Below are 14,282 nucleotides of genomic sequence, written 5' to 3' on the forward strand. Positions count from 1 at the left end.
ATAGAGAATGGTGTGACCTGGTGCAGGTTGCAGCTCTGGTGGAGCTCCTCCTGCCTGTGCCAGGAGAAGGTGGCGCAGACCATATAGCTGTGTCTCACAACACAGAAGGGAATTGCACTGAGCAGCATTTTCATCTTCAGTACAAGTGAACAGGTGTCTTTGACCCCAGCTCCTATTTTTTTCTCTCCCTTTCCTTTGGAAAAATAATCTGGGATTTGCATGTGTCTTTTTGCAAGGGACCTAAAGCGCTCTACTTGCCAGTGACCATGCTTCTTCAAAATCTTCTGCCTGTCCCAGTGATACACTGCATTAAAAAAAAATCTGTATTTTACTGACTCTTGAAGAGTCATCCAGCTCATCAATGCAGTCTTGAATATTTTTCATTTGTATTTATTTAAATGTATAAATATTTATTATTTAAATAATGATTTAAATATGTTGCAGTATTATTTAACTATTACCAACTTAGAAAGATGATGCAGTTGGAACTTTCCTGTATATTAGACAGTAAAGACAGTTACATTTTGCACACTCAGATTGACACAGTGGTGCTATTTTTCTGTTGAATTAGTTTCTTCTTTTGGGTGCATGGTGTTCAATCAGATGCATTATAGATGTAGTATATTTGAGAAAATAATGTGGAAGACACAAATATGAAAGTTAATTTTCAGAGATGTCATTGTTATTTCCCTGTCCCTTTACCTTTCTAACTGCTGCTGTTTCTGTGATCATTAGTTTAGTCAGAGTCAATAGAAGAGGCAGATAAGGCTTAAGCCTCTGCAGCAAAATATTCTGGAGTGGGTAATGTAGTAATATTTTGTAATGTAGTAATTTAGTAATGTAGTATCTCAGAGATACTACCTCTTTAGTAATGTGGTATCTCAGAGAATAGGATTGTTCCTGGAAAACTAGTAGTCTTTTTCCTCAAGTGGCAGTATATCTCTTGCCCATAATGGCTAGTGAAAAAGTAAGGAATTTTATTTGCAGTAGTTTTTACACCTGAAGTCTCAAGATTTGTACTTGCTATGATGACACTACAGGACTTACAAAAGTGTGGATGTGCCTGTTTGTCTGAGTAGAAGTGTGTATCTGCACGTGGGTAGGGACTTCAGCTGTTGTGGTTGAGAGGCAGGCACAGTCACTGCTAATGTCCAAATTCCCAGCCTGTTTCTTTGATGCACATATAGGAATCTCAGTTTCAAACCTTTCCCCTTATGGATGCTAATGTAAAATATCTCATTTTTTGATTATTTACTTGGGAATCTCAAGCCTAGTGGGTCCTTGCAGAGGCTGTGTGCAGGATACCTCAAAAAAATCTGTTTTGTGCTCTGTCTTCAAAACACACAGAAAGCTGTCGGACACATTATAACTCATTGTTTTGTTTTGGTTCAATGCTCTTTTTTTGTAATGGTCAAGTGGCACCATTCTCAGTGAAGTATTACCTGATAATGTTGTTCAGTGTCTGGCACAAAATTTTGACACAATGTAATAAAAAGGATATGTTCTACCGACTTGACAATAAAGAATGTTTTTTATCTGATGGGATGCTTTCTATTTTTAAAAAAGTAACATTAATAGAAGATTTTCCTAAGTACCTATATCAAAACTCATTAACTGTAAGAACTATCATATTTTCATTAATGAATTGCCTTATATCCTTAGAAATATGGGTCCATTTTCTGAACAAGCTCTCAGATTCATCTGATCTAAATTTGTCTGTCTTTAATGCCATCCAATTGTGTCACTCAAGGTATGCTATTAATAACTAAGGTAAAGAATTGGCATTTTAGGGTGCAAATTCAGTTACCTTTTTTGACTTGCTACTTCAAGCTTGGGTGGGTTGCATTAAAAATAAAATAAAATATTTTTTTTCTCCATGGATTTTAAAGACAGCTTATTTCACTTTCTGCATGATAGCATTTTCGAAATCAATCAGCATTAGGTCTGATGACTTCAAAATAGTACCTATGAATTTAATTTTTGCTTTTTTTTTTTTTTTTTTGGACAGATTCATTCCAGAGTAAAAGCCTGAATTAGAACAAGGTTCTAATGTATTTCAGCTTTTGAAGAAATTGATCAGCTGTTTTATTCTGTTATGTGACAATGCACTTTCTACAGATTGTATTTAATGTTTTCCACTTGCGTTTTGCTATAAAATGCTTTTTTTAATTTTTATTTTTACAGGCTAAATTCCATTGATGTTAAGTATCAGATGTGGAAATTAGGAGTTGTTTTCACCGATAATGTAAGTTTCTCAGTTTGTACATATATCTATATGTTCATGTTATAAAATTTGTTAATGCAAAGTGCTTCAATGAGAGGTGTGAAATACTCTTGATTGTATTTATTTTACTACAGGAAGAAAATTTTGAAAGCTTAAAGAGACATTGTCAAAATATTTTCACAGTTACATTGGTAATAGTTAATAGAACCTCAGTCAATTCCTGCCCTATTTCTGTTATGCTTTATTAGAAGCAATAAGAAAGCACTGTGCTATAGAATTAGAAAACTGACTGTATAAATGCTAATTGCCATTTTTCCTGCTGTTCAGAAATACTACGAATGCTTGAATATTCCTGGAGCAGAGTCAGATCAATATAGTTAATATATATTGAATTACTAAATTTGTATCACTGAAACCAATAGTAAGATGTGCCACAGAATGATACAAATTATTTAAATAATTTGAAAAAGGGAGTCTTTAAAAGCAAAAAAAAAACAAAAACAAAAAACCAAGGAGAGATAAACAAGAATGTTAAAATGAAGTTTCAGTCATATGATTTTACAATTATTTGATTATTTGTTTGCCTAGTCACTTAACTTATTGGTAAGAAAAATGGTTGGGGAAAAATTATTTTGGAACTAAGACAGATGGAAAATGAAAGTGTAATCTGAAGGTACTCAGGAAAAGTGGAAACAGTAAGCCTCCATGTCTAGAGCCAGCATGATCTGTAAACAGTGTTTGTTTGGGACTAGTATTTTTTTAAGGAGGGAGAATAATTTCTCCTATAAATACTTGTCTTTAAGTTCAATAAAAATTAACTGATAGAGGATCAGATGAAATTAACATTCATGGTTACTTAAATAATACTTATGTGTTTATATAGGAGCTTTAGTAGCTCAAATTATAAAATTCCTTTTATTGCCTGAACAGTTTTGTAATTGTCATTAACTATCTTTGGGCATTAATATTTTAACGTAATTATTTAGAAATTATTTTTAAAGTAATTTAAATCAGAAATTCTTTTTTTTTTCTGTAGCAACATTAACAAATAAGGGTTTAAGAATTTCAAAATTTGTTTTTGTAGTATAAATTCTGAATTTCTTGATTTTGCCCATGTCTTGTTGACTTTGTATTTGAAGATTTAATGTTATTGCATTAATAGAAAATTCTCAACAATATCTAGAAAATTCTCTGTTCAAAAATAGCTGTTTTCTATTTAAAGAAAGGCATAATTGAGAAGTTTCTTATTGTCTTGAATTAAGTTATAGATAAAAGCCAGAAATTCTATTTTGAATGTACTTTTTTTTTTCCTGTTAGTCTTTCCTTTACCTAGCGTGGTACATGACCATGTCGGTCCTTGGCCATTACAACAATTTTTTCTTTGCTGCTCATCTCCTGGACATTGCAATGGGATTCAAGACGTTGCGAACTATCCTGTCATCAGTTACCCACAATGGCAAACAGGTATCGACTGTCATCTCTTTTCAGTTTTTTTACTTAGGAAGTGCACAGGAAAGATCACATCATTACTTGAGTCAGAGGCTCTGCAGGTTGAGAGCAGAAATGTTCTTTCATCATGAGCTCTAGAAATTGAGTTGATGATGAAGCTAGATAATGGGATTTGTAAGCAAAAGTGTTCTCCCTTCTGAAAATATTCCTGAATTTTTAGCAAATTACCTGTGAATTAAGGGGGGAATTATTTATAAGGAACTTTTTAGATCTGGGAGCCACACAAGTGAAATATCAATTTACACGATACTGAAGCTCCCTCCCAGCTGCTTTCCATTAAGCTCAGAGCAAAATCTGAATAATGCTGCAGTTGAGCAGTGGAGTACTTGTTGCTGCTTTTCTGAGATATTGAACTATTAGGAACAGGGTTATTTTTATATGTAATTTCATACATGTAAAAAAAAAGTTGCTTTCTTATAAAATTAGTAGATAACTGTATTTCAATTAATTATGTATTTAGGTGATTATTACTATTAGGTAGTGAATTTTCAGATCTTCATCTGATTTTGGGGATTCTAATCATTGTTTCTTTGTGTATCTATCCATAAGATTTGTCTTTGTAATTATGTTTCTGTGTAATTTGTCTTTGTAATTGTTTGATAAAAAAAAAAAAAAAAGGAAATACACAATCTTTGCATGAGAATATGCAGATGTATTACTCTGGATTACAAAAATATATAAAGAGTAAAAGTTTTCCTGCTACTACTACATACAGTTTATTGTTAGTTTCTTTTTTTTTTTTTTTTTAAAGAAAAGATAAATCACAATTCCATAGTGGTGTTGTGGTGTTATGCCCATTCTGTAATTTTGTCTTCCAGCTTGTCCTAACAGTGGGATTACTGGCAGTAGTGGTATACTTGTATACCGTAGTGGCATTCAATTTTTTCCGCAAGTTCTACAACAAGAGTGAAGACGGTGACATGCCAGACATGAAATGTGATGATATGCTAACAGTAAGTCTTTTTTTGCTTTCTGGTTTTTAGTTGGTTATTTTTTTTTCTCAGCCTTTCGTGGTTTTGTTCTGACCTTCTTGCTAATTGGTATTCATACAGTCATGTCATTAGTCAGCAGGCAGGAAAGATTGCAGTTGAAAATAAAGGAACAGATATGATGAACATCCTCAACAAATAGATCTTGTGTATGCTCAAAAAACTCTTCAATAAGGGAGTAGAAGAAACGTGGTACTATACTTTGCTATAGCTGTTCAAAAAGCTCAAAACAACTACAAGCTATGAAGTTGAGCTGGCTAAAGGGCAGCACTTCTGAATCTTGAAATTCGACAGGTCATTCAGGAGGAGGGTCAGTTATAGGCAAGAATTTTCGTAAGTAATGCGAATACTTAAACTCCTGTTTAAGCTTTGAAATCTATCAGTTTCTCTTAGCATGAATTGCCATAGTTATCTTTAATAGACAGTTCAGTAGCTACTGTGTTCAGAGCTGCCTTAAATTATTTTGTACTAATTAAGACAATGCCAGGCTTTGGAGCTATGGGTGGTAGGTACAGCTTAAACCACAATTTTCAAGATGCATTGCCCTTAATATCACTCAAAAAACAATAATGTGTAACAGTTAAATGTATTTCAGTGTGCTGTGCAACATGAATCTCTTCCAGGGAGTCAACAACATTGAAAAGTCAAATAAACAGATAAACTTTTGAAGCAGAATAGTATGTCTATATTTTTGTCTGGTTTGGGACATTCAGCACACCAAAACCAGATAAACTGGAACATGAATCAGTGAAGGGCTGTTAAATTGTCAGGTGCTGGAGCACTTGCTGTAGGAAGAGAGGTGAGGGAACTGGACTTGTTTGGCTTAGAGAAGAGAAAGTCTCAAGGTTGAGGGTGTGTGAGGAGTTAACAGAGTCTGCAGAAAGATTATTGGGAAGACAAATCCAAGTCCTAAAAGGAAGTACATGGCAGGAGAGTGTGGACATAAAGTGGAAAAATGTGTTCTGACTGAGGGGAGTCAAATAGATCACATTGCTCAGAGAGGTAGTTGCAGCTTCCATCCTTAGGAAGTTGTAGTGAACCAACTTGGATAAAGCCTAAAACAATTTTTTCTGAGGTTGTAGTGGGCCCTGCTTGGAGCAGAGATCTCATGAAGTGATGTGATCTGACTTGCTCTGTAATTCTCTGAACATACTCATACCACAAGGCTATAATATTGTATGGGAATGAGTTAGAATAATGTGGTATGCTGTAAAATCAGGGTTGTGTCTTGTAAAAACATTAAGTCTTGAAATGGGATTTATCTTTAGAAATTGTCAGATTTTTCAGGCAAGGGTTACTCATCATTATATGGTACTATATAAATTTTTCACAGAAGGGATTTTGGAGACAGTGTGGTATAGGATTAGAAGAATGGATTTTTTTGTATAGTGAGGCTTTAGAAGTTAGTGGTTGTCGTCACTCTTTTTTGATAGAGGGTGAGAACCCTTGACCTGTAGTTTGCAAAGGTGTTTAAAGAAAAAAAACAATTGCATGCTCTAGACCTCTAGAGAGTGATACCATAATATTCTATTAAATTGTAACATGATAAAACTGGAAATTTTGTATTGTCATCATCCCAGGCAACTGTTCTGATATATACCACCTTTCGTATCATAGTTTCACAGTATTATTCTCAAATATTTTCAATAATTAGCCTGTTCTCTGCACAAGTATTCACAAAGATGTTTTGCTTGTTTGTAGGGGTTTTTTTGTTTGTTTTATTTTGGCTAGAGGAGGAGGGTTGGTTATTTTTAAATTTGAATTTGAAACACTAAAAACAGGGAAAATCATTTACTTTTGAGCTGGGAAATTGGAAAAGGAGATGGCTGTGGTGGTGATGATATTTCCTATTTACACTGCTGAAATGATTTTACATGAATCATGGGTTGCTGCTGAGCTTCTGGTAGTTGAACTTTTGGTCTTATTGAACTGATAGAACATGAAATACTGCAGCTTCAGCTGCACAGTAGCATTTCCCTCTATAAGAAATATGCATAATCTCAAAGGAGAGAAAGCCAAGAAAATTGCTTGATGTGTCATAATTCCTAGACCGTAGACCAGTTCTACCAATTACTGAATTTGTGACACTGGGTATTTTTGCTTTTAGCAGCAAACAACATTTGTATCCCTTTGGTTTGTTTTTTTCTAGTGCTACATGTTTCATATGTATGTTGGAGTACGTGCAGGAGGAGGCATTGGTGATGAAATAGAAGATCCAGCAGGAGACGAATATGAAATCTATCGGATTATCTTTGACATCACTTTCTTCTTCTTTGTGATTGTCATCCTGCTTGCAATTATCCAAGGTATGCTTTTGTAATCCATAGTGGGACTGAAAGCATTATTTAGCAGTACAAAGATCTCAGTGCTGTGGTAATCACAAACCTAAGATTCAGACAGAACAGCAGGGCAGATCACAAAGGATAGGTGTATATAGAAAATCGCACCCAGCTGACTCTCATGTACTGCTCTTCTGGGTCTCTGTAAAATCAGCAGGCTCTAACTGGATCAATAGAAACAAAAGAATACTGATGTCACTGCAGTTTCTGTCTTGTCACTGCCCTTTCTAAAAGCCTCCTATAGAAATCTTGTGGCACAACTTAAAATTGTCCTTCAATGTAACGCATCCTACATGAGCTTTCATGGACAAAATCAGTGCTGCTGTCAGTATTCCCTCTGCCAGCATCGTAAGTTCTTCACTATCTGGTAGATCTTCAGATTGGTAATAGTGGTGTGAAAATTGGACCATAGCTTTAAGAGGTTAAATATTTTCTTACATAAAATTGCTGTTTTGTGTGATGCTTCCTTATTTGAACAGTGTATAAGAGTAAAAAAGTGCTTGATATGAAACAGCTTTAGTATAGCCTGGTTAATGACAGTGGAAAGTTAGCTGCCATTAGTTAGCCTTGGAATTTCAGTGAAACTATTTGACTGATAGTGTTTCTCACTGTTGTATTCTGGATAGTGGGTACCTTATTTTGGCATGTCAAGGATTTTTTTTTTATTATGTTTACATGAATTATGTTTATTGATATCACCTGAAGTACTTAAACCCCTGTTTCTTTTCATACTATACCTTTAAAATATTGTCAAGAGTGCCCTAAAGGTCATTTTTTATGAAAGTTTGCACAAGTTAACAGAAGTGTAGTCTCAATTTTGGAAAATTTGATAAGCAGTTTTGCTGGGTTCACTTGATGTCATAAATACTGATAGCTCATTGTTTTCTGTCAGCTGATAGCTACCTTGGGATAATTTTGACAGCAGTAAGGGTGCTTTCTCCCCCACTACAAGGAAATTCAAGAAGCAACTTTCAGCTTCTGGTAAATTACTCTTACTCAAGCAACAGGGGTTTTTTAAAGGGCTTGGGGAGGGTGGAAATTTTTTTATACCCTGAGTGGGCATATCTCATGAGGTTCATGTCTTCATTTTGTGAGTGGCTGAAGAATAGAGTCCTCAACTGTCCAGATTTGGTTACAGGAGTGTCAATAGTCATTGTGGAGTTAGTCTTTATTTGTATTGGAGTAAGTGAAGGGAAGGTTATAAGCAGTTTGCAGTGTGAGCCATAGAGCCTATGATTCTTTTTCTTCTTTCTGTATCTCCCTCAAATGACCCCTTACTTCTGTCAGAGCTCCAATAGTGGAAACCTGTTCTACATCACAACCATCTTGAGAGAGGATGCATGGAGCTCTGGGCCTCTCCGCATCTGCCATGCAATAAATATCTCATCTCTGTTAAATGTACACTGTTATTTTTTCTTTAGTAGGGCCCTTATCACTGTAAACCTGTGTATATATTAATGTACTAAATCAAGATTATAGCACTGGGAATAAAACAGAAGTCTGCTTGTCCCGTATTATAATTCAAAATAGTACTGCCAGACATGTTACTGGTGTTTCTTTAGCTTGCTCTTTTTTCTTCATGGTTTTGTTGCCTTTCAAATGTATATTGGTTTCTATTATTTCTGCAGAAGATTCTAATTTAATATTCTTTATCAGAATTATGTTTTCCCTGGATTTCCAGATATTCTTTGTCACAGTTGTTATTGAACATTAATTATCATTTTAACTTAAACCCTAGGTTTAATTATTGATGCTTTTGGTGAGTTAAGAGATCAGCAAGAGCAAGTTAAAGAAGACATGGAGGTAAGAACATTCAGTCGCTGAACCACACCTATTCTCAGATTTCATGAGTGTGTGTTTTCAGTAAAAATACAATTTAGCTAGTGGATAGTTTTTCAAACCAGGAGAAGAATACAATCCTGTACATGGTCTGATACCATACAACGTGAATTGTAATGAATTGTATGTCTGTGGCTAATTTAAGTATTTTGGATCTTCAAACCAGAGGGTTCTAACGCAGGGTGTTAACAGTCATGTTACATTTCATCTCAGATGTAATTTCTTTAATTAATATATGTGTGAAAGTATCTTGTACTTTGTGGCTTTCTATTCTGTCATTGAAGTATATATGTAAGAAGTCAGGAAAGTGTTGCAAACCAGCTTCACTTTGTAATGTGAACTCGGAGCATATTTGGTTTCAGCAGGACAAGGATTGACGTAAATATTGCCATTTGTCACAGTAAGTGCTGCTTAACATTAAAAAAAGTCTGCTGTGATCATTTTGTATCTGTCTCCTGATATCTGTTCACTTAGAGCTGGAAAAGATTTCTTTTTTAAAACAGTAAGAAGCTGTTCTGATGGTAGCTAAGCTTCTATTCAAGTGTTTTTACTGAGATATCCAATTTGAATCATTAAAAGAAAAGCCTTTTTGTTCAGTGAATCTTATATATGATGTATTGCCGTTTTCAAGAAAATTACTTTTTTTGCCTTCTCTGAAAGGAGGGCAGGTGTTATATGTAGTGTTGAAGAGCTCTGTATTCTTTCTTCTAGACTAAGTGCTTTATCTGTGGAATAGGAAATGACTACTTTGATACAGTGCCTCACGGCTTTGAAACACACACACTACAGGAGCACAACTTGGCCAATTATTTGTGAGTACACTAAAAATGCACTCCTCACTAACTCATGATCCTTGCAGCCTTCACAGGTACCTGGTTACCTCATTTGCTTAAGTAATAGTCAGCTTTGATGTGCACTTGTACTTTCTGAATGTATTATTCTGGGGCAGTGACAGCAATGAATTAATTAATTAAGTCTCATATCCTGCTTTCCAGCTTGGTTTTGGCACAATAAATTTGTATGAGGTTGCAGGTAGAAATGAACTTGGTCTGTGGTGCAGAGGCCACATAAATTGTAAAACTGAATGAGATGTATAAGGTATAGAGAAGCAATATGACCTGGCCTGGAGACTGATGGAAAGAGAGAACAAAAAACTTACATTGAAAAAAAAATATTTTGTGCTGAGGCTGACCAAGAGAACCAGGGACAAAGGGAGGTTGGGGAACTGTAAAGGGGGAGCTAGAGACAAGAGGGATCAACCAAGGGCATCAGGTCCACCTTGGAAAATCCAAGCAGAGAACCAGTGACCACTAAACTAAATAAAGCCAATTATCAGGTCTACAACCACTGTATCATACCATTCCTCTCATGTATGAAAATCCAGTGCCAGAGTATTTCATACTAGTGCTATCAGTATGAAGCAGAGGATGGATTGTGTCTTTGTGTTTTTAAACTGGCATTGTATATGCACAAAATAATGAGATTGCAAAGTCAAGCATGGCTATAAAAGCCTTCCACCTGAAAAACAGATTGTACAAACACAATACATTGGAAGCACTGTCGTATGGGATTTTATTCCTACTTAATAAATACTGAACAAATAGCATACTATAGCATACTTGCTTTAAAATGCCACAGCCTAAGGATTTTTTTCTTTTTGTGCATGACCGTATTTTATGTTTTTACACATATTTGGAGAGAATGTCTCTTAGGAGTGAAATTTTGAAATTATAACCCAGTGAATGTCAGCTCAAACCCTCAAGACTAATGTTTTTTTCAAAAATTACATGTTCTTTTCTGCTCATGTTGATCTTAGATACACTACTAAAATATCCCAAACCTGTAATTCCAGCAACAGAAATGTCTTAGATATCCTCAGCATTTTTTATTCAGTGTGGGAAGAGGAAAAAATGAAATTTCCAATGTCCATTTTCTGTCTGCTTCCAAGTGGGTTTTCATGGGCAAGAAAATGTTGTGTGTTGTAAATTTCAGATTAGAAAGCTTAGCAAATCTTCATTTTAACTGAGTTGCTAACTACAGTAAGTCAAACTGATTATCATGCATTTTAATATACAACTCATTGAACAATGAATGTCAACAGTGTCAGGAAAGTGTTTAATCTGTCTAAGAATATTATCATAGATAAAAATCTGGAACTTGTAAGTCCATGAACAGCATTATCACTGTACATTCTAAAGAATATCCATCTCCTTGTGGTTTGCCTAATGTTTCCACTCTATTCATAATAGCTGTTTCTTTGCTTGTAGGTTTTTTCTGATGTATCTTATTAACAAAGATGAAACCGAGCATACAGGACAGGTAGGTTGAACAACTCTATTAATGTCAGCTGATTCTAAAATAAAAATCATTCACGCTTGGAAAAACTAAGATTTTTCTGATGGATAGACCCTGTATGGTGTGGAACATAACTTTCACTCTTCTAAGCAATTCTGAAGATTTTAGTTGCTTCATGTTAGGGTTAATTCTGAAGCACTTTCTATTCCTTTTTTGGTATCTGAACCTGTTATTTTTAAATTGTTATTTCCACAAAATATAAGTACATACTATTAACAAAAATGAGAAACAGAATATTGAGGTATTCTGTGAAAGCTTAATTTCTCCCTTTTGATTTTTTTTAATAGCCTTTGTTTTTTATTACTATAATCTGCATATAATCTTCTATGTCTACATTCCTGAATAAGTCCATATGAAAGAACTTGTGCATATATTTAAAATGAAAAATATGTGAACTTTTCTCTGGAGGTTTCTACTGTGTTCTTCTCTGCTCTTTCAAACTTCTGGTGCTCTCTTCAACTTCCTTTAAGTATATTAAAAGTCACTAAGAAATATATGACCTTTACAGTCTTTTTCATTCCTAGTGATAGCCTTTAGCTGACTAGGCAAATGTTCCTGTGTTGCAAATCAAAACACAAAAGAACTGAAAAGTATCATATATATAACCCTACTTGGGTCAGAAGGATGATTTGCTATAAAGCTATATAGCTTACTCTTTCTGAACTCTGACATATGTGCTGTAATCATCTTCTTTGCATAAATCTCAGCCTTGTCCAGTACAAGATTTTATGTGTTTGCTTTGCTATTTTTGAACATCTGTTTGTCATTTGAGAATTTCATACTAACTAACTGAGATTTTTGAAAGTCTTTTTTATATGCACTTTCTGTTTTCTTGGCAGTGCATCCTATTGTATTCCCTGAAGACAGATAGCTACTAACTATTCAGTTTTGATACTGTGATAGTGACAGGTGATAGTTTGAAAATGGAGAGTATTTCTTACTACATAGTTTCTAGGAACATGCTTCAGTGATAAACTTGGTGCTAATTTATGGTTGGATCCAATGATCTAAAAGGTCTTTTCTAACCTAAATAATTCTATGGTTCTGTAACTGGTGTAACATATGTTATTTCTACCATGAAATTTTCATAATCAAAACCACATTTAAGTGGTAAGATTAAAATAGAAATAAACTGACATATTCTTTACTATTCTTTGGAATGTCTCAAGACAGAACCCTACCCAAACAAATAATCAGAAAAGAAGAAATACCAAATGCCACTGACTCAGAAAATACTGACTGTACAGGTCATTTTCATTTATGTATTTTTTCTAGACATATTTTGAAATGACTGATGCAGAAATTCAATCAAATTTCTATGACAGAAAATATTCTGCTTACCTTGCTATCTCTCTTGTGGCCAGCTTTAATTGAGCTTTACAGTGCCCCTTGATGTGCAAAAAGAACTAAACTACCTGGTTCTCTTCTGTGCATTTCTATAGTGCTTTTTGACCAGGTGACAAAAACCTAAAAGCTATTCTAAATAAATCAAAGTCATTAACATGGCTTTTCAGATTGATGTTCAACAACCTTGCATGCACAGAATAAAAAAAAAGTGAAGTGATATATAAATAAAAGAGAAAAAAAAGTAGTGGTTGATGATTTCTCATTAAATAAAGTTAAATAATTTAAACTGTGTTTCTTTCAGGAATCATATGTATGGAAAATGTATCAAGAACGGTGCTGGGAGTTTTTCCCTGCTGGTGATTGCTTCCGAAAACAATATGAAGACCAGCTCAACTAAGCAAAAATGAGGATTTCTGGACATAAATGTCCATATATTTCCCAGCTCTTTTTGGAATGTCTAAAAGATTTCTTAAATCCCCAAAGCTGTGTGCATTTTGGAGCACCAAAGCTCTGTTTTTAATGACCCTACTGCACTTTTATTTTCTTGTGTATTTGCTTTGAGAACACTGGAGTAAAGAACAATGAAAAATAACAGCAACTTTGGAACCAAACCAACCACTTGCACAGACAAAAGATATCCCTATACATAACACGCACACACAAGTAGAGACTTGAGACAGCTGATTTTTGAAACTGCCAGATTATACCCTTGTCTAAAAGATCACACATGGGGTGACATGGTAGCAACACTCATTTGGTCTGTTTATTTCATCATCCTGGAAGGAACTATATATAGTTCACAGAGCACCGTAAAAGATTGTTGTGGACACTAAGTTGTGGGGAAATAGTGCCTTACTATATGTGGGTTGAGCTATGCAGAAGATGAGTGCATGATGACATTTTTTTTTTCTTTATGTCTTCCCTTCCAATTTAATATTTATTTTGTTGTTTTGGTGGGTTTGGGAGGAAGGGATTTGATTGTGCACATCTTTTTAATAAGAGTGGAGTGTCTCAGGACAAGATTAGGTTATTCTCATCAAGTTGATTTCACATTTACCTTACTCTTTAGCTTTTTGCTTTTATTTTGGTAATGCTCTGATACAACACTGCTACTTTATGAAATCTTTGTATGAATACAAGACAGCTGCAAAAAACACTTTAACCAGAAATGTTTCATTGCATGTTTATTATGCAAGTTTAAAGCAATCAAAAACAACCTTCAGAAACAAGTTGATCAACATGAAAAAACATTCACAATAATTATATCCATAGTAATAAAGTGTTGTGGGCTTTATTGTACATCTGGAACAAGTGTCATCAACAACAATATGAATATATGTTATGAATTTGAGAGTAATTTTGGTTTCTTTTTTTTTCCTTTCATTCATTTCTGCCACCTGTGATCGATAGTGGAGTTGAAGATTTTCTTGTTAAATTATTTTTTAAAAGCAAAGCTGAAGCAATATCCATTCAGGGACTCCATCAGTTGCATCACAAAACACCAATGATGTGTACATTACTCCATTTTGAGTCCTTTTCAATTGTAATGCCAATCTTTACAAATAAAAAGAGACATTCAGAATGGAAATAAGCTGGTTTTGGTAGCATTTGAAGTCTTTATCGTAGAGTCTTTTTATCAATCCCTAAATTAATTTCAACCATTTCAAACAAGGATTAAGC

The 14,282-nt window shown here is 34.4% G+C and overlaps 1 protein-coding gene across 6 annotated transcripts in view; it reads left to right on the plus strand.

Annotated features, from left to right (window-relative positions):
• Positions 1–13,959, plus strand: part of RYR2 (ryanodine receptor 2) — a 381,271-nt gene extending 367,312 nt beyond the window's left edge. For all 6 annotated transcript variants that reach the window (XM_021527067.3, XM_021527070.3, XM_021527068.3 and 3 more), the window contains 8 exons: positions 2,185–2,245; positions 3,542–3,688; positions 4,552–4,686; positions 6,872–7,028; positions 8,800–8,864; positions 9,612–9,712; positions 11,168–11,219; positions 12,904–13,959. In XM_021527067.3, the coding sequence (XP_021382742.2) occupies positions 2,185–2,245; positions 3,542–3,688; positions 4,552–4,686; positions 6,872–7,028; positions 8,800–8,864; positions 9,612–9,712; positions 11,168–11,219; positions 12,904–12,999 (814 nt within the window). In that variant the 3' untranslated portion in view covers positions 13,000–13,959. The remainder of the gene's footprint in view (positions 1–2,184; positions 2,246–3,541; positions 3,689–4,551; positions 4,687–6,871; positions 7,029–8,799; positions 8,865–9,611; positions 9,713–11,167; positions 11,220–12,903) is intronic.
• Positions 13,960–14,282: the final 323 nt, after the last annotated feature.

The sequence above is a fragment of the Lonchura striata genome, chromosome 3 (genome assembly GCF_046129695.1).
Source record: "Lonchura striata isolate bLonStr1 chromosome 3, bLonStr1.mat, whole genome shotgun sequence".
NCBI lineage: Eukaryota > Metazoa > Chordata > Aves > Passeriformes > Estrildidae > Lonchura > Lonchura striata.